Source organism: Herpailurus yagouaroundi, unplaced genomic scaffold (genome assembly GCF_014898765.1).
Source record: "Herpailurus yagouaroundi ecotype Mexico unplaced genomic scaffold, PumYag 29, whole genome shotgun sequence".
Taxonomy (NCBI): Eukaryota; Metazoa; Chordata; class Mammalia; order Carnivora; family Felidae; genus Herpailurus; species Herpailurus yagouaroundi.
In genome coordinates this window covers 33,469,469-33,496,040 of record NW_024412377.1, presented here as the reverse complement: position 1 = coordinate 33,496,040, position 26,572 = coordinate 33,469,469, and the positions used below count along the sequence as shown (strand labels likewise).

The 26,572-nt window shown below is 36.9% G+C and overlaps 1 protein-coding gene across 1 annotated transcript in view; it reads left to right on the top strand.

Moving 5' to 3' along the window:
• The window catches only part of OXCT1 (3-oxoacid CoA-transferase 1), a 138,926-nt gene that overhangs the window by 69,645 nt on the left and 42,709 nt on the right, over window positions 1–26,572 (top strand). The window contains exons 10-13 of the mRNA XM_040496180.1: window positions 1,824–1,918; window positions 3,654–3,702; window positions 9,972–10,044; window positions 10,663–10,738. Of these exons, the coding sequence (XP_040352114.1) occupies window positions 1,824–1,918; window positions 3,654–3,702; window positions 9,972–10,044; window positions 10,663–10,738 (293 nt within the window). The remainder of the gene's footprint in view (window positions 1–1,823; window positions 1,919–3,653; window positions 3,703–9,971; window positions 10,045–10,662; window positions 10,739–26,572) is intronic.

Sequence of the window (26,572 nt, the reverse complement as noted above, 5' to 3'; positions counted from 1 at the left end):
ACAGAGCATGAACAGGGGAGGGGCAGAGAGAAAGGGAGACACAGAATCTGAAACAGGCTGCGGGCTCTGAGCGGTCAGCACAGAGCCCGACGCGGGGCTCGAACTCATGGACCGTGAGATCATGAACTGAGCCATGAGATCATGACCTGAGCTTAACCGACCAAGCCACCCAGGCGCCCCATAGGCCCTGGGATTTCTTCTCCCCTCCAGCCATTTGGTTACCCATTGATATTTAAATACTTACTGTATGATAACACTAATTTTGGATACTAATGGCTTCTAGGTGTTCTTTATTCACCGTTACTCTATTACCTATGAAAAATATTTGCAAGTCAGTTCATATAAATGGTCTTCCCATATCACCTGCTCTTTCTCAACCCAGAGTACATAGACCTCTTTACCCCTGGCATTTGACCCACTAAAAAGTATTGAAGAATACTCCTCCTGTGTCACATTCTGAAAAAATTATAGAATACAATGAAAGCATTTACGTAGAAGCATTGTAATGTAGGTTGCCCTTATCTGAAAATACTTACTCCTAATGGAAATAATATCTCAATGTGGTCTGTACATCACTGTGAGAAATAAAGTACAAACTATGCTAGCTTGTGATTTGTAGATGAGTTAAGTAGCTATTGTCATAGCTTCATCGATTTCCTGTGTCTGTGAGCAGTGACCTGGTTCATGGAGTCATCCTGCCCCCCTCGCAGTCTGTATGTAACACGGCAGCACATACAAACTTTATTTTTTCCAGCTCTGATTCACAAAGATCTCACTGTTACTGGAATCTCATCAGAGTGCTGTCATCCTCTGCACTAATTCTGGCTTGCGTGTGGTGGTCGAGGAGAGCATGGACAGCAGTTCCAGGCAGAGTGTGTGTATCTCTGATCTGAGGAGCCTGCTTGTGTTGAGAGGCAAGATTAAATCTACACCATCACATACAAATCGGGACCCAGTTTTGGTCATTTGAGGAAGAAGATTCAACACTCAGCTACTCTTTATATGGTCTCAATTATATTCTCTAAAACTTACACGCCTCCCCCTTCTTTTATGTCCTAGAGAAGATTCACTTACCAATGAATGTTATCTCAGTGACCCAAAGGAATAGTTACAGTTTTGGGCAGACATTGGTATTGTCAGAAAACTTCTTTTTAGTTTAAAAATGATAGCCTTTTTTGAGAATATTAAATCATTATTTTTAGTTGGAGTTTTAAATAGTGAAAATTGCTTTTAAACAAAGGTCAAGCCATGTTTAATAGTATATCAGTCATAATAAGTAGTAATAACATCAGTTCAAGTTTGCTAAGCACATTAATGAATATAAAATATGCCTTATAATAAAAATGACCTCTTGGCTAGTCTTCTGAAGCCACTACTTTGTTATCTTTATGGGAAAGCATATTAATGTTATTGAAATTAGAAATTTTCTTTTTTTAAAAAATTAGAGGGGCGCCTGGGTGGCTCAGTCGGTTGGGCGTCCGACTTCGGCTCAGGTCATGATCTCGCGGTCTGTGAGTTCGAGCCCCGCGTCAGGCTCTGTGCTGACAGCTCAGAGCCTGGAGCCTGTTTCGGATTCTGTGTCTCCCTCTCTCTCTGACCTTCCCCGATTCATGCTCTGTCTCTCTCTGTCTCAAAAATGAATAAACGTAAAAAAAAAAAAAAATTAGAAAATAGTGCCTCAGGATGATGGGAGAATGTAGTCAGTGATTATATTCAGAGCAAGTGCCTTTAGAATTGAGAAGTTCAGATTTATATATGTAGGAGATTTGTGGCATAATCTCTTTACCTGTTTTGCAGTGGACCTTAACATCTTTTTTCCTCAGCTAATTTGGGCATAGGAATCCCGCTTCTGGCCAGCAACTTTATCAGCCCAAATATCACAGTTCATCTGCAAAGTGAAAATGGAATCCTGGGTTTGGTAAGACCAAAATTAAAGTTTTCTTTATCCAGTCTCGATGGAGAGTGAAGTAGTCTATACAATGAAATCTTCTGAGAGTTGTTAGCTTAAAGTTCCCCACCTTATTTTTTTATATTTTTAACATCATAATAAAATATTTCCCCCCATAAAACAGTGGTAATTGTGAGCATGTAGTGTTGTATTTCATGTAGGAGATGGTAGTTCCCTGACTATGTGAGCTTTCTGACTGCTCCTCTTATGTTAGCTTGTCATTGTCTACTTCCCCTAGTGTACCTGCCTCAGAGAGACCTCACAGTGTCCAGTTTAGATAACTATTTCTAACTTTTGTGTGGTTGGACAAGATAATGAAGGTCATTAAAGATTCTGTATTATTATAATGATCAATAAGATTCTGGATGAGTAACTGAAAAGTAAGGTTTTTACTTGAGGAACAGGGACATTTTTTGACAGTTGATGAATTTCAAAAATTCCTCTCACCTAATTGTCATTTCAAGGTCAGGTTGTTTGAAAGGGAAGAATTTTTCTCTTCCTCAAGATTAATCTTCCAGATGAGCTCAATATTCTCATAGAATTCGTGCATACTTTTTATTCAATATTATGTTAAGAAATACTTTTGCTTCCTGGATGACATTTTTTTTTTAAATAATATTAACTGTGGCAGAGGTTATTTATAGTTTGGCCGATTTATAAGATTTTTAATCTTCTGTTCTCAGTAGATCTTAACTGTTAGTGCAATAAAAACTGTCCATATGTAAGATGTATATCCAGTCTTTAAAACATGAATAATGATCATGAGCATACGGTTGACATGATCGAGGCAGTAATCTTGACCAGTTTTAAAAGCACAAAACTTACATGAGTCTGAATAAAAGCAGATTCATATTACCATCAAAGACTCACATGTCTTCAAAATGTGATTATTTATAGAGTGACCAGTTCCCTCATTTTGAAGACAAGGTGTATCTTACCAATAGTCAATGTTTGAAGGAAAATTTACATAGTCCTAAAACATTAGTTGCCACTTCAGTTTATTTAAATGATATATGTTTGGTCCCTCTTTTTGGAAGTATGTTAGAATTTCCTCATTTTTGGTTCTGTCTTGTGCCTTTTTTCCCTATTTCTATTTCCTCATCTTTTGTTTACTATATATTATGTTATGAAACTACTCACCCGATTGAAGTAATGTAGAGGTGCCTTGTAAAAATACATACAAAATTAAAAAGCAAAATTGAGAGTAATCAGGCAAAGGAAAAATAAAAGCTTCACAACTTAGGTGTTGTGAGAGCTAAGGTTAGGACTCCAAATTCGGGTTGTTAGATGCTGTATACCAAAAAATATGAAACTTTGCCTCTCCAGATCCTTCCAGTCCAGTAGGCAGCCATTTTGTTTATAGTCACTGATTACTACCAGGAAGATTTATGGATAACATTGGTTGCATAATAGGTACTAAATAATTACTTTTTGTTTTACTGACCTATATTTCTAATAGCTTAACATTTCTTTCAAACTTTGGTAATTTTTAGGAAATAGTTTTTGTTTCTCACAGTTATTAGTGTAGGAAAGACTAATCAATAGAAGAAACAGCCATGAAAACATTGGAATTATTTTTAAAAGGTTCACCTCGAGTCTTTTGATAGTAATTTCCCAACGTTTTTAGAGAAGTCATTTATATTACAATTTTAGTGTATGATTCAGTGAAGAACTTCTTTTACTAATTGAACTTGTGCTTTGACAGGGTCCATATCCGCTACAAAATGAAGTTGATGCAGATCTAATCAATGCAGGTAAACTCCTTCATTGCGTGATTTTCCAATGCTGTTAATTTAGGGTTTTTTTGGCAAATAAGAGTAAGGAGTTGGGCTTGATTCTTTATCTTTTCTTGGAGAGTGCTCCACTGTGTTTTTCACTGAGGAGGGGAGAGAGGACTTCCTAATCTTTTCTTTGTCTAGTGTGCTTATCGTCTCTTGTTTAGGGAAGAATAAGATAAGGGAGAAATTGTAGGTGGGGTTACATATAGTGGCAAGAGCTTTGGTGGATAGATCAGTCAGGGTCCTGGCTATATGTATAGAGCACTCCCAAATAGGGTAACGAATAGAATTAAAGGAAAGAACAGTTTACAAGGGTATGAACAAGACTGAGGGAAACCAGGAAAGGATGGTGAAACACCACAGGGAGTTATTGTCACCCCGAGGCCTTAAGGGACAGTAGTGGGAGAGGGCCACCTAATAGGAGCAATGGTCTTGGATAGAGAAACAGCCATGTTGCAGAAATCTGGGTGAGGGATGGGGGCTCTTCTGCTTGTGCCTTCCATTGGCCAATCCTAGGTTGAACTGTGTCTGCCTTTTTATGATGGGATGACAAGTGGATCCATCTAGGCAAAAGGAAAGATCTGGCACACTGGGGTTTTTGTTCTGAGCAATATTTACTGTCCCCCTAGTTGTCATTGGAGTAGGAGAGCATTCTTCAAGAGTTCAAGGGTGCTGAATGATGTACTCTGCCACTCAGTGTGACCCAGTGATGTGAGTAATGGAGTTTTTTTGAACTGGGACTCAACCTGTCTTTATTCCCACATGCATATGCTTTGCCTTTTTTTTTTTTTTTTTTTTTTTAATTTGACTGTGACATAGAGTTGCATGTGGTAGCAGCCTAGAGGAGAAAAAACAAGCCAGACCATCTGGTCATTGTCACTGTCCATGCTTGAGGTAACACTGCCACCCTGTTGGGGCTGAAGATTATCCTTAGATTGGGGCTGCTCATAAGAAGCTGATTTTTATATCCTAGCATGATTTTCTTTGCCCTTTTACTCTTATTCACTCTACCCCCACAAAAGTATTATTTCACATTCAAAAATAGTACATGTAAATCTCAGAAGAGAAGCAGTATTAGCTGAACATAAAGGCCAGCTGCCAAGCAGAATTGATGTTTGATACTTAGAATTTTTGGAAGTAAAACTGCTTCTGGTTGAATAGTTGAATTAGCTAACACGACTCAACCCTGAAAGGCCCACTGTGATAGAGCAATGACATTTAACTAAGGCTGTAATTTAATTGTACTGTACCCTTTAGCAATAGCTCATTGATCTGTGAAAATATTTGCTGCTTGGTTTAATTAATTTATGATGTTAGTGAGTTATTTGCAAAATGAATAACTCCCATTTTCCAAATTTTAGGCCTTAGTTCATAAAACCCACTTCCCTTGGAAAAGTAGTTAATCTTTTCAGTGACTATTGGACAGTAGCCCTATTTCTGATTCCATGAGCTTAAGAGTAGCTCAACCCTAATGAAGCCACTAGTTTTATTATTTAACTTCTGAAATACATTGTATAATCTTTGACTGCTTTGTAAAACAATAATTCATTGCTCTTGGGAAGCCAAGCTGCAAATCAGTTTAATAATATTTCAGCTCCTTCATCGAAGTTCTTTTTGGGATTTATGTTGCTTTTGATTTTGGAGCTGCCTAATTTAGGGAGGAAATAGTTTGAGCTAAAGAACCCAGAATATATATTTGTGGTCTCCTCAACTCTTCAGATTTGGAAGTTACCTGCAAGAGCCATTGTTTGTGTTAATTTGAAAGGATTTTTACAGAAATCCTTTGGAATGAATACCAAGAGTTACATTTCTGGGTGTAATCAGTGTATTAAAATTTTTAGATAACTATTTCTAAGGATCCCTTTTTCTAAATAATGACTTCATGGGTTACGTAAAAATGGATTGCCACTTGCATAGCACTGTTTGGTTTGTGGCATACTTTCTCACACGTGTTATATACCATTTGAGCCTTAAGTAAAAACTTATTGTACAGATTGGGAAACTGGGGCACAGAAAAGTGATGTGATGTGTTCAAGATCCCATTGCTAGGGACTGGACTCACACACAGCCTGCTGTCCTGGCCCCTGGCCTTTTCCTCTACACATTGAGGTGAACCCACTCCTAACCTGAGTTTTACAAAGGTTCAGAAGGCAGTGCTGACAGCAGCATTTCAGAGGTCCTGTTAAGATTTGCAATATTCCAATGCAATTGTGCAACTTTCAATCAGTCTCATGTTTTAGCTTTCTTTTTTTTTAATTAAAAAAAGTTTAACATTTATTTTTGAGAGAGACAGAGCATGAGTGGGGGAGGGGCAGAAAGAAAGAGGGAGACACAGAATCTGAAGCTGTCTCCAGGCTCTGAGCTGTCAGTATAGAACCCAATGTGGAGCTCGAACCCACAGACCATGAGATCATGACCTGAGCAGAAGTCAGATGCTTAACCGATGGAGCCACCCAGGTGCCCCTTAGCTTTCGTATGAATGTACATTTCATATTCTTCTCTACTTCTTAATTGTTTTCTTATTTTAATTAATTTAAAATTTTTCCTTTATTAAGTTTACTTTTTGAGAGAGAGACAGCGTGAGTAGGGGGAGGGTCAGAGAGAGAGGGAGAGAGAGAATCCCACACAGGCTCTGTGAAGGGCTTGAACCTGCAAAACTGTGAGATCATGATCTGAGCCAGAACCAACAGTCAGACACTTAACTGACTGAGCCACCCAGGCACCCCAAGTTTTCTTATTTTAGTATCAGATAATGTTTTAAATGACTTACCTTTGATTAAAACTCCTTTAGAAAGAACTACCATGTTAACCCCATGGCCTATAAATATCCTTGGCCCCTGTCATGTGCTTCTAGGGCAGTGGTTCTGAATGAGCAAGTGGGGGATTTAATTCCCCTGGGGACATTGACAATGTCTGAAGACATTTTCGATTGCCAGTATTATTGGCAAGTAGTAGAGGCCAGGAATGCTATTAATTATCCTACAATAATGTAACAGCTCCCCTCAAAGAGTTACCCAGTTCCAGATGTCAATAGTGCCTTCTCTTGAGGTCCTCGTGCCACAGCTGAAGAATCATAGGCCTGCAGACTAAGGAACGAATAGTACAGCGTTCAAGATGTATCTAATGGCTGGGACTGCCCTCTCCAGCTTCATCTTCCACTACACCCTTCAAGGACTTCTGTGTCCACCCATACTGGACTAATGGGTCTATTCTTTTTTTTTTTTTAATTTTTAAAAAATTTTTTTTAACATTTATTTATTTTTGAGAGACAGACAGAGACAGAGCATGAGCAGGGGAGGGGTAGAGGGAGAGGGAGTTACAGAATCTGAAGCAGCTCCAGGCTCTGAGCTGTTAGCACAGAGCCCAACGTGGGGCTTGAACTCATGAACTGCAAGATCGTGACCTGAGCTGAAGTCGGATGCTTAACCGACTGAGCCACCCAGGCGCCCCCAAGTGGTCTATTCTGATCATGCCTCATGCTTTCCCTTCTCCATGCCTTTGCTCTTCCTGCATGCATCATCAGATTCATTTGTTCTGTCCCCTTCTTTCTGCATCCCCATCTCCTTATCAGTAATTTCCTATTGAAATGTGTTACACTTGTCCTTCAAGCTCCAGTTCATTTGTCCTCTCCAAATCCTCAGAAATGCCCCTGCTTTGAACCTGTAACACATCTAGTGTCTTTCATTTTGCCTTATAATTATTCGTGTATATTTGTCTCTCTAGCTGAATAGTATATTCCTTTTGCTTTGAGTGGTGGTTCTCGAAGTGTGGTCCCCAGACCTACAGCATCAGCATCAGCATCACCAGAGATTTGTTAGAAACAGATTCTCAGGACTCATCACAAGCCCACTGAATTATAAACTCTGGGAGTTTAGCTCAGAGATCTGCCTTCCATGTGATTCTAATTGGTGTTAAAGTTTGAGAACCATTAGCTTATGACGTCTGTGTTTTGGTTTGTAACACCATTCAAGGCACATAGCAGACATTTTACTTGATATTGAATAAACAACACGTTAAATCATGAGCCCAAGGACTCAGTAACTGTGAAATTGAATAACTGTGTTTGCCCAAATATTACGAAAGGATCTAGACAAATGCAGAGAAAAACTGGAGGAAACAGAAGTCAATAAGGAATAGGCAAATAAGAAAGTTCTTTTCCTTTAAAATATTGATTGTATTGTTGATAACAGTTACTTATTGACCAAATTTGGACATTGTATTTGGAAAGCATGGATTCAACTTTAGGATATCTATTTTTACTTAGATATTAGATATTTAAAAATACTGACAACTAACTTGGCTTCCAGAGAATGTAATTTATAAGATTGCAGAATGTATTAGCAGGTGCCTGACAATAACTATATTTTATGAGAGTTGTTTTCCGGGCTCTTAAATAAAACTATGCTTCATAAATCACATGGGGAGAGCCAAGACTCTCTCACTGATCTCCAACTTTCCTGTGAGCGATAAATAATGCCTTCTACGTACTGTCAGCTGGTGGAGATTGCCCTTTGGAAGTCATTGTGATTTAGCACGTGAAGAACAAAGAATTGAGATTTTTATGTTTCTCTGCTTTTTTGTCCTATACATTCTTGCCCCTTGCACCTCATAGGACTGGTCAGGAACCAAATATACTGGATATGGAAGTTGTGTTAGGATCAAGTTTAGTTGTATCATGCCTATCCTGAAGCTTAGAGTTCCCAGGCTGGCCGTATAACTCTGTCACATAAGCCAGTTGCTGAGTAGCATTTATCCCTAGAGGGGCGATGGCATTATCTCTTTTACAAGTAGGTTCAGAGTGAGGAATATAATAGTAGTGACAATAATGAAGCTTGTGTTTATGGAGTCATTTCTCTGTGCCAGGTACCAGAGTAAGGACTTTGCATACCTTATTTCATTTAATCCTCCAAATCCTAAACCAAAAAGCCCCTCCTGACCACACCAGAAAGTATTCTCCAAAGATTTTCATCTTACAGTATTTTGAAAGATGTGAAAATGTTTCCCTTGTTTAGAATCAGATTCCTTTTGGGAATAAATATTTCAGCACGATATAAATAGACTGTTTCTCTCTACTCAAGCTCAAATAGAGAGGGATATTGATGGAGAATTTAACTTTCAGGCAAGGCTTGAGAAGCTGAGGGTACAGCTGTGTTGCACAGCTGGGCATGATCTGACCACCCTAGTCCTGTTGTGTCTGGGAGCTTTTCTCTTTTCCAACCCGGTATCATAACTTTTCTTCCCCTTCTATTTGACTGCTTTATTACACTGGGATAATGCATGAGGTGTTCTCATACAGTTGACTTCTATTTGGCAAAATGGCATGTGAGTCCTTTTCTGGTTGAGGCCAGATTCTTCTCCTGGGCACCGTACTCACAGGAAATAGAGCACAAAAAGAAAGCAGCTGAAATACAAGTCAGGTGATACTGTTGGTTGTGTGAGGACAGGATGAACTTGAAGATCCTTTTCAGCTCTTTAATTGTGAGGTGTACATTTTGATTGAGATCTTTCCAAGAGGACTTCTTAGAAGTTACCCTTAAAAAAAAAACAGTTACCATAAAATACATGAGCCAGTATCAGGATGTTATTCCCTGATCTCATCAAAGTCCTATGATTTTAACAGAAACTTAGAGGAACAAGAGAGTTGAAATATGAGGCAGAGAGAGATTAAAAGAAGAGATTCAGGCCTGATGATGTTAAGGAATTAGGTGGGGGGAACCTTACTTTATAGGTTATTTATTGTTTTTTTTTTTTTTTAAGAAATATCTGAGGAGCATCTCTTGTGTCATTTCCTTCCAAGTTGCATATCTTTGCACACAATCTCTTTGCTCCAGTGACTTAGAGTGTTGGTAGATGCATCCCAGGGGCTCCTTTTTCCCTCACGGTCATCAGCATTTAGCAGGGGCTTGTGGAGGGAGTGGGGGTTGGGGAGAGGCAGAAATGGTTAGAGGTGATAGGGGGTGCTTTGTAGGGAATTACAAAAACAATAAGAAAATTCAAAGTTGGTCTTTCTATTATCACCATGCAAGGGCAGATCTGAACAATACTTGTGACAAAATACTCCTCTTCACAGGGTGACAGTTCCCAGTGGATCTCCCACAACCCCACTGCCACTGCTGTTTGGTTAAAGAGGTCTTAGTTCTTTAGGAAATGGAGAAAGTATAGACCTCTCTCTACATGATTTCCACTCTTAGAAATCTAATAGCCTTTTCTTTCCTTTGTTTCCTTTCTTGTGTATGTGTGTTTAGGCAAGGAAACAGTTACTGTTCTTCCAGGAGCCTCTTACTTCTCCAGTGATGAATCATTTGCAATGATTAGAGGGTATGTAACAACGGAGCCCCTCGTGTTTCACATGGTGTGGAATGAACTGAGTCATCCTCTGAGCGTGTTAGCAAGACTCCGAAACATAGCCACGTCTCCCAGCCAGCAAATGTTCATGGGCTCGTTCAGTTGCACCAAGATGTGAAATTATTCACATTGAATGTTGGGAATTGGAACATTCAGCTCACAGTTATTAAAAGAACCCCCCCCCCCCGCCCAAATGGAATTTATATCTGTGTGCTGAGTATACCAAAGTAAATATTTTTAAAGTTCTTTGTAAGGATCGTAACATTTTCTACAAAATTGTTTTCATTTTCTAGCTAGCGTTTGCCTTCAAATCAAGCCACATTCTCCCTTACTGAAGGAAACAGACTCACTGTGTACACCTGTTTTTTATTTGTTTTTGGAGACAATATAGGCTATAATTTTTTTTAAAAGAACTCTTAATGGTTATTTCTCTATATCAGCTTGAGCTGGTTGATTTTGAAATCAGGTGTTGGGTAGGAGAAAGCAAATTTATTTTGGTGGCTATAGAATTATTTTAATTGCTGGCAGTTTCAAGCAAATGGGACATAAAGCTTACAAAGTTTGCTTTATATTTCCTTTTTTCTCTCTCAGGGGCCATGTGAATCTAACAATGCTAGGAGCAATGCAGGTTTCCAAATATGGTGACCTGGCTAACTGGATGATACCTGTAAGTACAAATTTTTCTTCTGACGTACGCTTGGGTCAGAGTAGTTATTTTTGAAATACTAAGAAAAGTCTTGTTGAATTGCTATGAGAGCACAATATAATTATTACAAAAATGAAACATTTTCATAACATTTAATATTTTGGTCAAATTTTGGTAAAACAGCTACTGAGAACTATTTGGCTTTGCCTGTTTGCTAGAGGACTAAAAAGGCAGGATCAGGGCTAAAACACAATTTTCCATGAGGAACAGAGAATTGGGGAAGATTGAAAATAAATGGGCTGGGGCGACTGGGTGGCTCAGTTGGTTAAGCGTCCGACTTCGGCTCAGGTCACGATCTTGTGGTCCGTGAGTTCGAGCCCTGCTTCGGCCTCTGTGCTGACTGCTCAGAGCCTGGAGCCTGTTTCAGATTCTGTCTCTATCTCTCTCTGACCCTCCCCCGTTCATGCTCTGTCTCTCTCTGTCTCAAAAATAAATAAATGTTAAAAAAAAATTTTTTTAATAAAAAAATAAAAAAAATAAAAATAAATGGGCTAATTCTGATAAAAATAAGAAATACAAATATTATAGCTAACTTTTTATAACTAGAAAGAGCAAAAATAAATTTATTAATTTTATGTTAATTCTGTATTTTCTCATTCATAGTGATTAAAAAAAAAAACCCTCCCAATTGGTCATGTGACCTCATAGGTAATCAGTCACATTGTCTTCTCTTATGGAATTCAAAACTTGTGATATTTAAACATGTATTTGAAATGCAAAGTTTTATTTACTAATCACCTAAATCAGGGAAGAAAGCATAGAATTAGCTTTGGAAAAAGGACTGTAATCAGTTGACTTAATTTATGAGTGTGGTTTGTTACATACCAGGTTGTTGCTTTGTGATGTGTTTGTGGGAACAATAATGAGTGCATGTCCATGATTATGAACTCATTTTGGCTGGTTGCTCAGGTTACTCTTTCTGGATGTGTACTTTAGGATTTCTGTGTGTTTTTCTATATCATCAGCTACAAGGAATTTGTTTAAGTAACTGATGCTGGTGTTCTATGATTTGAGAGTTTTTCTGAAATCACTTAGATATTTTCCTCTAGTAATCTTTGAGGAGGTGGATTAATATAGTTGATGACAGTGTTAGAGATTGTCTTTAGCTCTTTTGATCTAATATACTGTGAAATATTATTTTAAGGTTTGAATAATTAAGACCCTGGTTCTCAAACTTGGTTGCATATTAAAATCACCTGAGTATTTTAAAAACTATTGATGCCTGGATCCCACTCCCAGAGGTTTCAATTTAATTAATGGGGGATGTAGCCTAGGCACTGGGCATTTTAAAAGCAACTTTGATGATTACCATCTGTAGCCAGGTTTGCGAACCAGCATATTAAAGAATGATCGTAAATCACAGTTAGACTGTAAGGCAGAGAGGCACCAAGCTGGCTCATTCGGTAGAGCATGTGACTCTTTTTTTTTTTTTTTAATTTTTTTTTTAACCTTTATTTATTTTTGAGACAGAGAGAGACAAACTATGAACGGGGGAGGGTCAGGGAGAGGGAGACACAGAATCTGAAACAGGCTCCAGGCTCTGAGCTGTCAGCACAGAGCCTGATGTGGGGCTCGAACTCACGGACTGTGAAATCACGACCTGAGCCGGAGTCAGACGCTTAACCAACTGAGCCACCCAGGCGCCCCTGAGCATGTGACTCTTGATCTTGGGGTTGTGAGTTTGAGCCCCACGTTGGGGAATAGCGTTTACTTAAAGTGATAAAAAATAATTAAAAGTAATTAAAAAATAAAATGTAAGGGAGAAACATCATTGAACTACTGATATTAGGGAGTATATTGTTATTTTAGCTTAAAAATGTTCATCATTCTAAATCAGCCATGGTTATAAGAGTTGGCAGCTTTTGGAGGCTTCAGAGAAATCAGGGAGGATCTCCTGAATATTGTACAGTGAATCAGATTGACAGTTTATGGGAATACTTACTTGCGTAAAAAATCAAAATACATTTCTGTTCTCAAATTTTTAGAAAAAGGCCACATGGGATAGTTAGAAGGAGCATAAAAAAGTAAGCTCTGGGTTCTAGCCCTGACTCTACCCAGTAATTAAGGTGTGACCTTGAACATGTCAATTAAACTCTTTGGGTTAAAGCATCCCTATCTATAAAATGAAGAATTGAGATTAGCTAATTTCTGGTGTCTCATTGGGCTCTCCTAGCTCCATGGATGAGAGCAAGGGCCTCGGAGTGAGATAGACCTGCATTGAAATCCAATTTTTGTCATTTGCTAGCAGTGTAACTGAGGCAGTTGCCTACTTTTTCTTCATCTGTAAAATGAGAAGGATATAATACTACCTACTCTATAGGATTATATAAAGGAATAAATGATATAGTATATACATAGTACATATCATAGAGCTTGACAACATAGTACAAGCTAAATAAATGGGTTGTTATTATTTGACAAGAAGGAAAAGTTGGAGGTACCTGGCAGAGAAGGGAATAGAATTAGTTACTATGAACAGAAACAATAGAGTGTTAAATATGTCTGTATCTCTAAGTCTAGAGATAACAAGTTTGAAACAAAATTTAACAAGTTTGAAATCAATTTGCACAGTGGTCCCGAGTATGGAGCAGAAATATGTTCAACACGTTATTGTCTTTAAGGAACGTAGGCATCTTTAAAAAGTCAGTGTATGTCTTGTTTATATTATGGTTTGGCACCCAGTGAGGCTGGAAGCTCGCACAGAGTATACCTTATGTAGTTGTCATTTGTAGGAAAGATTTTTCAACACGTATCACGTTTTTATATATCCTGTGAAGATTCCTGTGAGTGATTAAAAAAAATCAGTGTTTGTTAACTTTATAAATAGTCTTAATACAATTGGAGCTCATGCATTTCCAAATGACTGGACCTAGTGGGGCAGTGATGGAGAACTCTGGAGTTCTGAAGGAACAGAAACTAAGCATAAAAAATGTTCTTGTGTCTGGTTCCACTCATTTGGTAATAGAAATGGTAATGTCATTTCTGACGAGCTTTTCTTTTTTTCCTTTAATAACTCATAATCACTTCTTGGATTCTTATAAAGATATCTTATAAAGATAAAGATGTGATGTATAGTGTATGTTTTTGATTCTTTTGAATGCAGAAGAGTTTAAGAGTCAAGACCATGAACTTTAGTTTGTAATAAATTTGATTTGAATTTTAGTTCTCCCTCTAACAAATACAATTTGGAGTACATATTTTTTTTAGGATTAATTGAGAAGAAAATTAAAGTGGCCACTGAAAGAATTCCACTAAATAGTGGCTATTACTGTTATCTCTTTCATTCCTCTATTGCTTAACATTGAAGAGGGAATATTTGCCTTGAATTACACTGATGTAAGCAAGACTATATTTTACAGTAACTAGTACTACCTGCTTATCCTCAGTTCATGTTCAGGTGCCCAAAATTAAGCCCTTTGAGGACATATTTCTGGCTCTTATTGGTTATGGATAAGGTACAGTCTATCCTTCTTATAGTTTCAGGGAGCAATCTATTTCTATTTGTCTCAAAGATTTATGTTGATTATTAAAATTTAGATATATTTTTATTGCAAGATCTGGCAGTTAAGAAGCTGAAAAGTTCAGCTTTATTATATCATTTTTCATTTGCTTTTATCTTTTTAGTGAGTTGAATAATCTTTCAATGGTTGTAAAGCGTTGAGATTCTCTGCATCATGGCATCCCCATCCATCATCACGATGTCAGATTACAATAAACATTAAGCTTTTAAGGCAGGCAAATTGTATGGATGCTATTTGTCTTATCCTTTAATAGCTTTTTAGTATGCAGTGTTGATCTCCTGTACACAGATTTTGAAAAATTCTGCCCTGAGCATCTGAAGAGAGAAAATGCGACAGAATAGTAGTTGGCTCCTTCGAGTTCCCTGATTATTGTGATGATGGTAAAACCCCAGGCAAGCTACGAAAATGTGGACAGATGTGCAGCCCGTTGAATCTGCATTCAGAACCTCTCTGGCTTTCCTAGTGCCTATTTTTAGAAAACAGCTGCCATAGATTATTGACTTGTGAAGGGAAGCAGGTGTGTACGAGCAGCGATGGGAGCTGGTTGTTGAAAGCCTGCAACAGGGGCTTGCCGGACAGCGCTGCTGTGTGTGAGCGAAATGACAGCCGAGGGCTTGTTGCTTCTGTGTGGGGAGAAGTGAAATGAGGGATTTTTTTCTTTTTTTTTAATGAGGGATTTTTAGGGCAAAGGAGAACAGGATGTTTTATGTTTGTTTTTCCCTCACATTTTTAACTTTCTTTATGCATTTTAAAAGAAGAAATACAAATTGGTGTACTCATGTATGCTACATGTCTGAGTGCATAAAATTGGTTTCATAATTCTAGTTGTGTCTTTTTTAAATAAGCTAACTCTCCAGTCTTCTGACTTGTACAACTAAGGCATTTTGTGTTCGAGATTTAAACAATGTTATGTCAATTATATCTCATTACAGCTGGGAAAAAGTTTAAAAGTTAAAAAAAAGATTCAATCTGGTGGTTTAATTGCATCAAGTGTAGTCCAAATATTAAATCCATAGATACAGATATAAAAATATAAAGATTAAAGTAAGAATAAAGATATAAACTTACAGATATAGATATGGATTTAACGCATATTTGTCTTATTTATTTTGCCCTAAGGCTCAGGAAACTACAAACTATGGGTAAGGAAAATGGTGGAGAAAATATGTATGTGTGGCATTATGCTTTTATATAATTATTCAGTAATGCTTTTGCCATATCAGTGTAATGAGGTGAAAGGTATACAGAACTTTGGAATTAGACAGATCTATGCTTAATTAAATACTGGTTCTGTCACTTACTGGTGGTATGGCAGATCATTTTATCTTGGTATACTCTTTTATAAAATGATAATGTTTAACTCATATGCTTGTGATGGGGATTAAATTAGTTCATTCAACAAATATTTATTAGGCACGTATTAAGGGGCATGACTGTTCTTGCCTCTTAAAGATGCGGCAGTTAACAGAACAGATGAAGTTCTCTGTGTTCAGGTAGCTGATGTTCTAGTGGGGGTCAGCACATATGGCCCATGTGCCAAATCTGGCCCACTCCTCTTTTTGAAATGAAGTTTTACAGGAACACAGCCACATCTGTTGATTTATGTATTACCTGTAGATGCTTTCATGCTGCAACAGCAGAGTTGAGTAGTTGCAACAGAGACTGTATGCCTGTCAGTCTAAAACATTTACCATTTCACACTTTATGGAAGAGTTTGCCAACTCCTGCCGTAGATCATTGGTTTGAAACCTTTCTTTTCTAATATAAGCATGTGATGCTATAAATTTCTAAACACTATTAGTGAGATCCACAAATTTTTATATATAGTGTTTTCATTTTCATTTTCTCTTCAAAATATTTACTAATCTCTCGTGTGATTTTTTTTTTCTGTGACTTAATGGTTATTTGGAAGTATGTCATTTAATTTCAGGTATGTGATGATCCATTAACACAAAACATTGTGTTGATCTCTAGTTTAATTATCTTGAGGTCAGAAGACATACTTTATATAGTTTCCATCCTTTTGAATTTGAGATTTATTTATGGCCTAAAATATAGTCTGTCTTAGTGATAGACTTAGGGACTGTTCCAGCTGTATTAGAAAAGAATGTGTATTCTGCTCTTGTTGGGGAGAGTGTCCTATAAGTCACTAAGGTCAAGTTGGTAGATAGCATTCATGTTTTCTATGTCCTGTCGGTTTACTGAGAGAGGAGTAATGTAATATTGAGCTATAATTGTGCATTTGTTAATTTCCAACTCAGTTGTGTCACCTTTTGCTTGTAGATTTTAGAGCTCCATTATTAGTTGTATTAGTACACAGTTAAAATTGTTATGCTCTTTTAACAAATTAACTTCTATTGTTATATTGTACTTTATCTCTGGTAATATTTCTTATTCTGACGTCTACTGTCTGACATTAATATATTCACTCTGCATGGTATATTTTTTTCCATTTTTCTACCTGCAACCTATTAATGTCTTCAAGTGAGTTTTGTAGTTAATATAGTTAGGTTTTGTTCTTTTATCCAGTTTTATAATCTGTGACCTTTAATTCGAGATTTAGGCCATTTACATTTATGTGATTATCAACCTGGTTGGGCTTAAATCTGTCAGCACAATTTTTTTTTCTCCTCATTTGTCCATCTGAGTTTTTATTTCTCCATTCTTTTAGATCAGCTAAGTATTTTTTATGATTCCATTTTATCTTCACTATTGATTTCTTTTTTTTCCCCAGTGGGTCCTCAAGGATTTACAATACACATCTTTTATTTATCACAGTCTACTTTAAGTATTATCTTATTATCACTTTACATATAATGTAAGAACCATACAACTGTAAACTTTTCTTCTCTGCCCTTATCCTATTTGCTGCTGTTGGTCATATATTTTATTCTGCGTGTGTTTTAAACCTCATGATATTTTGTTATTATTTTTATTCCAAATAGCCAATTCTCTTTTAAAGAGATTGAAAATAAGAAAAAAAGTGTGTTTTTTATATTTTTATTATATAATATAATTTATATATAAAAGTTATATATTTTGCATATTTCCCCACATATTGCTCTTTCCTGCACTTTTCCATTACATTGATCCAAATTGCCATCTGATGTTGTTTTCCTCCCCCTTAAAGGACATCCTTTGACGTTTCTTACAGTGAAAATCTTAAGGATGTCACTCCAGTTGATTCTTTCAATATTTGCTTTTCAACTTTGTTAAATTTAGTTGAGAGAAGCCTCTAGTTTCAGTGTAATTAGCCCCACTACTAAAGTTATTTCCTTTTGAGGGCTCTACCATGTATTATGAGGCCTTTCCCCTCTGGCTAGTAGGAATGTGAATTGTTCCCAAACCTGCATGAGTTCTGGACATTTTTTGCTTAATATTTCCTAGTGGTTCTTTTCCAGGCCTTGACTAATTTCTTCTCCTATATACACACATCAGTACTCTACCAAAGGCTTGAGATGAATCCTTTCTGCAAATCTGTGAGCTCTTTCTCTGTGTAGCAACCTCTGTTCTGATATTTTGAGATACATAGTCAAATTCTAGTTGACTTGGTCTCTCTGAACCCAGCAGGACTACAGGATCCCACCTGAGTCTCTCTCCCTGCACTGGGTTCCTCTCTCCAGGCAGTCGGCTGGGGCAATTATTGGCCCACCTCATTGGCTTTCCTTCTGTCAGAGATGACAGTCCTGTACTGCCTTTTTGCTAATATCTGAAAGCTACTTTTTCCTGTATTGTTTAATACCATTAATAATATTTTTGAACTTATGTCTTTATATATTTCTTGGATGATTTTCTTAGTATAAATCCCCAGAAGTAGAATACCTTGGCCAACTTTTTAGGGTTTTGATGCTTAATGAATTATGGTCCAGAAAAACTATCCCAATTCACACTCATACTGTTTTCATTCTCTTACCAAAGCTGGTATTTTTTTCTATTGTTTCATTTTTCATTCCTTTAAAAACTGCCATCTGTGACTGTTTAAAGAGCCAGCAGAACCTTACTCCTCTGAAGGAGCCCTTACTCCTCCTCTCTTTTGTTCTGGAGGCCCTCCTTTTGGCTTTTAGCAGTTATTACCTCTTATCCAATATTGCTCCAATGCTGCTATCTTTGCTAATTTTAAAGATCACATTGATGGTGGCTGTTCTCAGTGTTTGTGAATGTGTCTTAACAGACCAGCTGTGAGAAGTGTGTGTGTGTGTGTGTGTGTGTGTGTGTGTGTGTGTGTTTTCTGTATCCAGTATGTTGAACAAGCTCTACATGTGGGATGAAATAAAAACAGAGCTATTTTTATCTCCTGTGGTGTCTTTAACTTTATTTAGTTAGGGAAGCTTTCCTTCTGAAATGATATTTCAGCTCATTCTCCAATAATATAATAACTGTCACTGGATCAGTTTAATTCACCAATTCTGTTTTGATTCGAGAATTACAGTCCAGTTAAAAATAGTGACCATTGCTTTAGGATACATTTAAAACCAGTACATCTCCTCTTTCTCTGGCTCTCCAACTATAGACAGGACTGGCTACCTGCCTTTGGGAAAGGTTGTGTGGTGTTCTTCGGCTTCTTTCTTCACTCGTCTCCTCCCCCCAATTCACTGTTTGGCACCTACCTAGGTAGAAATTCAGGAGAATGGGAAAAAGAGGAAATAGGGTGGGAAAGGTCTTAAGTGGCTAGTAATGCTATGAGCTGGTTCCCTGCTCTCTGGCCTTGCAGACAAAGCTGATTCCTTTTTCTGTGTGTGTGTGGGGGGGGGTGGTCTTTGGAGACCCCTTTCTGGGTCAGCATCCATCCTGAAGAACAGTGGCTGGATGCTTCCCTTGCAGCTCCTGGTTTTCCTGTGGTCCATTTCACACATCCTCCCTCGCGTAACATCCTGTTGAGAAAGTGTTAAAGCATCTTTAGTCTGGCCTTCTTATGACCCACACCTGGGAAGCTCTCACTCATTTCTTGTCCACTTTTGGTGGTAGTCATGTAGTTACTTCCCCCAAACAGTCACTTCAACTTTCTCTAGTAGAAGTTAGGTGTGCCATTCCCTAGTTGTGTCCTGACTCTTCTCCTGGAGGCAAGGTGCTCTGAAGTTGTCATACAAGCTATGTGGTCAGTTGAATGAGGGGCAGGTATACACCTGACCCTGTCCTTGGTTGCTGGGGCAGAGGGAGTGGGACCACACCATGCTTTTCTTCGAAGTCCTTCACACACAGTTCTCTGCTATGGCCTGCTGTACCCCATGATCTTGCCAGGCATCCCAAGAATCTTGGAATTTGTTATTGACCATTTTCTCTGTAAATTCTGCTTCTGAGATCTATCTTACATGCTGGTATCTCCTAACTGTCACACTTGTATATCCATCAAAACAAGATAAAAGAAGTCCCAGTTTACTATCTGGTTACTACCACAGTTTCCTTCCTCTGAGCTCATATTCAGCTAAGCCTTCATACATGCAGGGATTTCTTCCATCGTGTACATTAAGGTGGTCCTCCAGCTTACTCTGTTTCCCAGCTGCCCTAGACAGAAGAGAGGACCATGGGAGAACCTAGCCAAGCTCTGTTTATTCTAACTGGGGAATAAAAACTGCACTGACCCCTCGTTGGCAGGGGAGAAGAGGAAGTGGAAGGGGGGGAGAGGAGTGTTCAAAACAAAAAACAAAACAAAACTACTCTGACCCAGCGGATGGACCTTTACTTCCCATGCCAATTTAAAGACCCATTTAATGTTTGCAGAATTTCCAAGAGCAAAGAATGATTCCTTCTGGTACAGCAATTTAATAAATGAGCATACATTTTTAAAAAGACAAGTTAATATTAGTGAAATTTATTAGAAACATAAGCTGTTTATTATTGCTCTTTACTTGGGTACTATATTTAGTTATTTAAAAATACTTTTTATCTGTGACTATCTGGAAAACATGTTGAAAATTAATCCCTAGTTTTGTTGTTTACATCCAGTATTTTTCAGACTAAAAGTATATTTATAGACTAACCTATTTGATACATTAGTTTTATAAGGAATTTTCCTCTTACTTGGAGGATATTGTTGGTGGTTAAAAGCTATGATTAAAGTTTAAAAGCCACAGCTAAATTATAAATCTAACATTTTTAGAAGGAAGGAACTAATAGCTATTAAGTACATGCCATTGGCCAGGTACCATTTATTTGTATATTTATTGTAATTTAATCCTTATAGAATATTGACAATTAAATATATGTTATTATAGATAAAGAGACAGATCAGGAGTTAACTATTCGAGTTTACATCTGTAACCAAGTTACAAAGTGGGGATTTGATCATAGTTTCCTTTGATCTATGTATTATGTATTCTACCACAAGGTTCATTTGGGAAGTGCATTAACTAATGTCTTTCATGATGGAAATAAAACTACAAAGTAAATAAATAACAAACAAAAACAAAACAAAAACAAAAATTGCAAAGTAAATAAATATACTTACAGCATTTATGTAAACTTGATTAAAGAAATTATTGTTTCATTGTGTGGGATAAAACCTATTGCAACAGGAAGGTTGCATGTTGTATATATGATATTAATTCAAGCTGGGGTTTTGAAAGGTGCTGCATTGAGCATTTGCATGTTCTGTTTTCTGTATATTATCATATTTTAAGCTCTCACTCAATCTCTAAAGTCTCCACTACCTAATCACATATAAATAACATAAATCTCACGTATGAAGTATTTTATCCATTTTATTTACCATTTTGTTTTTTATAATGTACCAACTGAGGAGTCCTTTGGAAGAGTCCAGGTTTTCTACTAGGATTTTTATAGTTTTAGTTTTAATATTTCTTAAATGGAAAAGTTGAAACATAACTGTAGAAACATTGGAATCATTGCAAACAGAAATCCTAAATAGAGGTTAAGAAAAATTAAGATCAGAAAGGAGCAATAGCAAATTCATTGGCAAATCAGCTAACTCAGCCTAGGTCCCAGCCCCCAGTGTCAATCTTGTAAGTAGGCAAAGAGATGTGAGAATGTGAAATAGATTTTTCTTTTTGGAAATACCAATTCTCAGGGATCTTAAATATATTTTGTCTTTTTATTGCTGTCTGAGTCTTTTTTGGCTCTGGAGGAAGGAAATATTTCCCTCCTTGCTATGATGCATATGATGTGTTTGTGAACAACTGCTTAGTCCTAAGAACTTTGTGTACTGGAACTCCTCTATGTATTCAAACCAGAGACTGAAAAGAAGATGAGCTAAACATCTGACTGGTTCTGAGCCATGTTGCTACCGAGCCTCCCAGCAGCTCTTGTAAGAATTTGACCATATACCCTCCATATTCTTTGGTGTCAGAAAGCGGATTAATATGCATAGAATGGGAGTTTGGTTGTCATCTTCTCCTCCTCCTCCTCCTCCTCCTCCTCTCTCCTTCTCTTTACAGAGAGAATGAGCAATGAATAAGTTTGATATTTTCAATTATTATCCCTTTGGCTAGTGATGTATTTGTATGACTCAACAGCCCCTTCTCATTAAACAGCCCACTTAAAAGAAAGGGGTAAAACATTAAAAATGATAGATGATGTCTCTTAGAAACCCATTATTAGTAATTTCATAAATAGTGGTGCTGCTGATATAACTTAGCAGGGAATAAAGCTAAAAGGCTGAAGACAATATGACCCTGCCACCAAAGGCAAATGAATCTCGAAGACTAAATTTTACTAAATAACTGGATTTGGCATTTCTAGTTGATGAAATCTTTACTTCTTACTTTACTCTTTTGGTTTAGAAATAATTTTTGGTCGGCACTTTTATTAACAAAAAATTTTTATTAGAGAAAATATCAAAATATATACAAATATAGAATAGTAAAATGCACATATCCAGTTTATACAATTATCCATTTGTGGCCAATCTTGTTTCATCTATACTCCTATTCACTTTCCTCTTTGCCCCAGATTATTTTGAGGCAAATCCCACATATATTATTCTATACCCTGATATTTTAGTATTATCTCTAAAAGGTAAGGATTCCTTTTATTTATTTATTTATTTTTAAAAATTTTTTTTTTCAACGTTTATTTATTTTTGGGACAGAGAGAGACAGAGCATGAACAGGGAAGGGGCAGAGAGAGAGGGAGACACAGAATCGGAAACAGGCTCCAGGCTCTGAGCCATCAGCCCAGAGCCCGACGCGGGGCTCGAACTCGGACCGCGAGATCGTGACCTGGCTGAAGTCGGACGCTTAACCGACTGCGCCACCCAGGCGCCCCTAAGGATTCCTTTTATGAACCACAAATCTGTTATCTCATTAATGGTAAGGAATTAAGAATATAATTTTAACATCCAGCTATACAGCACCCTAATTTTACTGATGGAGAACTTGAATCCAGAAAAATGAAGTGACGTTACTCAGGTCGTAAAAGTAGTAACTAAGCCGATCCTGGAGCTTGTCTCTCCTGTCTTATAGTCTAATAATTGTTTCCATGACATGAGGAAAAGTTTGCTTTTGAAATACAACATCCAAATATAAAGAACCTTCCATTTTTCTTTCAAATACACTTTGATGCATCTTTTTGTCTCTGTGAAGTGTCTTAACCTTTCTAGACCTCAGCTCTTTATTTTTAAGGTGTGGTGAATGAGATGGGTTTTACCAACAAATTCAATAGGAGTTTTTTGTTTGTTTGTTTTTGGTATTAGGCATACTAGTCACTGTGAGTAGAGTGGTGAACAAACTCAGTACAGTCTTCCTCCTTTTGAATAATCTTTTTTCTGTAGTGAATATGTTAAAAATAGGGGTGAATGATGGTACTGTGCAAACCCTTCTGTACACTAAACATTAAATATGTTGACTTAAGAATACTTAATAGACTTAACTATTGTAAGTCTGGTAACTTAACTATTGTAATTCTGGTCCAGGATTATGGCAGATTTTATCATTTATTCAAGTCTCATTTTACCTTTTTCATTATACTTATTCCTAATTATATTTTAGTTTCTGCCAATGTTTCAAGCTGGGTATTTCATTTCAGTTTCTAAGTGGTCTTGCTAATACAAAGGAAAACTATTGGTTTTTGTGTATTTATCTTGTATTTATTCACTTTTAAAATTCTCTTATTAGTATATATATTTTTTAGAATTCTCTTAGACATCCTATGCAGGTTTGGATAAACTACATCCTGTGCAGTTGAACGTTTAACCAACTGAGCCACCCAGATGCCCCATGATTCCATAATTTTTTAGAAAGACTTACAGCTTTTGATCATATTAGCACTGACATGTGTATTGATAAGACCCTCAGGAACAGTGCCAGATCAGATCATGGCTATTGATCTGATAGAGAACTGTAAGAACTAGATAGAGCAGTTGGCTTCTAATTGGAGGTCATAAGATATAACAACATATCTTTAAACCCTAGAGTTAGTTACCTTGGTAAATTCACATTGTGAAAGGCACATGGAGTTGAGACTGAGTGAATATCAGTTTCCCATCTCACATCTTATCCTCTTTTTATACCTCCCCTATCTAAATAGAATGCCAGGCAAAATCAGCTGCATTTTACATGGAGTTTTCCTTCTCCTTTCTTTATCCTCCTCAGTCAATATAATTGCATTTCCCTAAGTAAAAGACAGGTAGTGTTTTTTAACTTTATTGTACCCAATAAATTCAACAAAAATTGGATGGAAAACAGATTACTGACTTTTTTATAGTTGGGTAAATATGTTTTGCACGAAGGCCTGGTACAGAATTCTTTGAGGGAGACTCATAATCTCTAAACCAGGGATATGAGATTTGACATGTTTTAGCCATTTGTTATCTGTTTTGCATTTTTTGGGATTATAGTTATAACCTCTTTAATATTAGTATTGGATAAGGAATTTCTGGTTGGTGTGTCGTTACTATGATTTAGGTCTTTTGTTTTGGTAAAGATCATGTGCTTATTATCAAATACTAAGGGGCAAATAAATGCACATTAGCATGAAAACAAATAGCATATCATCTAAATAATCAGACCCCAAAAAGCTAATCCACAAATAAAATAGGAATAGCTCCTTTATTTTTTTTTTCAATTTTTTTTTCAACGTTTATTTATTTTTGGGACAGAGAGAGACAGAGCATGAATGGGGGAGGGGCAGAGAGAGAGGGAGACACAGAATCGGAAACAGGCTCAAGGCTCTGAGCCATCAGGCCAGAGCCTGACGCGGGGCTCGAACTCACAGACCGCGAGATCGTGACCTGGCTGAAGTCGGACGCTTAACCGACTGCGCCACCCAGGCGCCCCAGGAATAGCTCCTTTAAAAAAATCACTTTTCTTACTCTCAGAACTTTATGAAAAATAAATGTATTACTTTGGCACTGAGAAACTTTATTGGTTATCATATTTCCATCTTGAATGTAACTTCTCATAACCATGTAGTTTTTAGGAAATTTAATTTTTTAAATCATAGCTTTCAGGTTGCTAAAAAGATACACATTTTGTTTAGAAGCACATTTAGAAAGTTTTGTAATTTCAATCCTAAAGGATCTGACTGTATTTTTAGAAGTTGTTTAAACTGAAGCTACATAGGGCTTGCTGTCTGCTTCTTAACTAAATCTATTAACACCATCCAGCATATTAGGAACAATAAGAAAGAAAAATGGTGCAATAAATTCAACATAATGGATATTTTTAAATAGAAAACATCTTCTATGGGGATTCAATTACCTCTTTCTGGAAACTAGGGAAAGATTTTATCCAGTTCTTTTTCTGACTTGTTCTATAACTTTAGGTAATTTATTTAACTTTTTCTTGTTGGTCTTTCTCTCTTTGGAAAGGAAAGCTTGAATTTTATCTCCTTACTTTCTGCAAGCACTGTTTAGGTAATGAGGAATTATCTTCATAAAATTGTATTTATGAAAAGATATTCAGTATGGAAAAAGTAAACCATAATGAGAAAAATGAAATAACAATAGCAAAAGATAGAAATGATAGCTTATATAACAAAGGTCCAGTCTGTATTCTTAATTTTTACAAACTTGTAATAATATGGTTGCAGAACATTGTATTAAAAGGTTTCCATTACCATTTTTGATTTTTTTAAAAAAGTACTTTCTCAGAAATCTAAGCTATCAGTAGGACAAGCTAATCAAAATGATAACTTGGATAGTAAAGTCTTTTTATTGGGAAAAATAAAATATATCAAGGGAAACTGTTAACAAAATGAAAAGGCAGTCTACAAAGTGGGAGAAAGTATTTGTAAATTATGTATCTGATAGGGGGTTAGTAGCCAAAATATATAAACAGCCTCTACAACTCAATAGCAAATAAATAAATAAATAAATAAAAGTCTGATTACACATGGGCAGAAGTTTGAATAGATATTTTTCCAAAGAAGACCTACAAGTGGCCAACACACATGTGAAAAGATGCTCAACATCAGTAATCATCAGGGAAATGCAAATCAAAGCCACGGTGAGATACTGCCTCATATTTGTTAGTATGACTGCTATCAAAAGGACAAGAAATAACAAGTGTTGGCAAGGATGTGGAGGAAAAGGAGCCCTTGTGCACTGTTGTTGGGAATGCAAACTGGTGCAGCCACTATAGAAAACAGTATGGAGATTCCTCAAAACATTAAAAATGGAACTGCCATATAAATGAGCAGATCTCTTTCTGTGTATTTAAATGAAGAAAACAAAAACACTAACTCAAAAAGATATATGTACCCCCATGTTAACTGCAACTTTATTTACAGTGGCTAAGATATGGAAACAACCTAAGTGTCAATCGATGGGTGAATGGGTAAAGAAATTGTGGTATAGATACAATATTATTCAGCCATAAAATATGAAATCTTGCTGTTTGTGATAACATGGGTGGACCTTGAGGGCATTATGCTAAATGAAATAAGTGAGACAGGAAAAACACAGATACTGTATAAGCTTTCTTATATGTGGAACTGAAAGAAAGAGGGAGGATGGGAGGGAGGGAGGAAGGAGGGAGGGAGGGAGGGAGGGAAGGAAGGAAGGAAGGAAGGAAGGAAGGAAGGAAGGAAGGAAGGAAGGAAGGAAGGAAGGAAGGGAAAGGGAGAGAGAGAAACAAAAAGCAATCTAATAGATGCAAAGAACAGATTGGTGGTTGCCAGAGGTGGTTGATGGGACTATGAGAAATGGGTGAGGAGGGTCAAAAGGTAAAAATAAAAAGTAAAATTTAAAAAACAGTAACAGCAACAACAACAGGAAAAGCCCACATATGCAGTTCTCAGAACCATCTTAATCTTTATCCAGGTACTAATGTGACTTTCTTTATGCTAGTATACTCTGTATTGGTTAAGTGTTGGGTTCTGC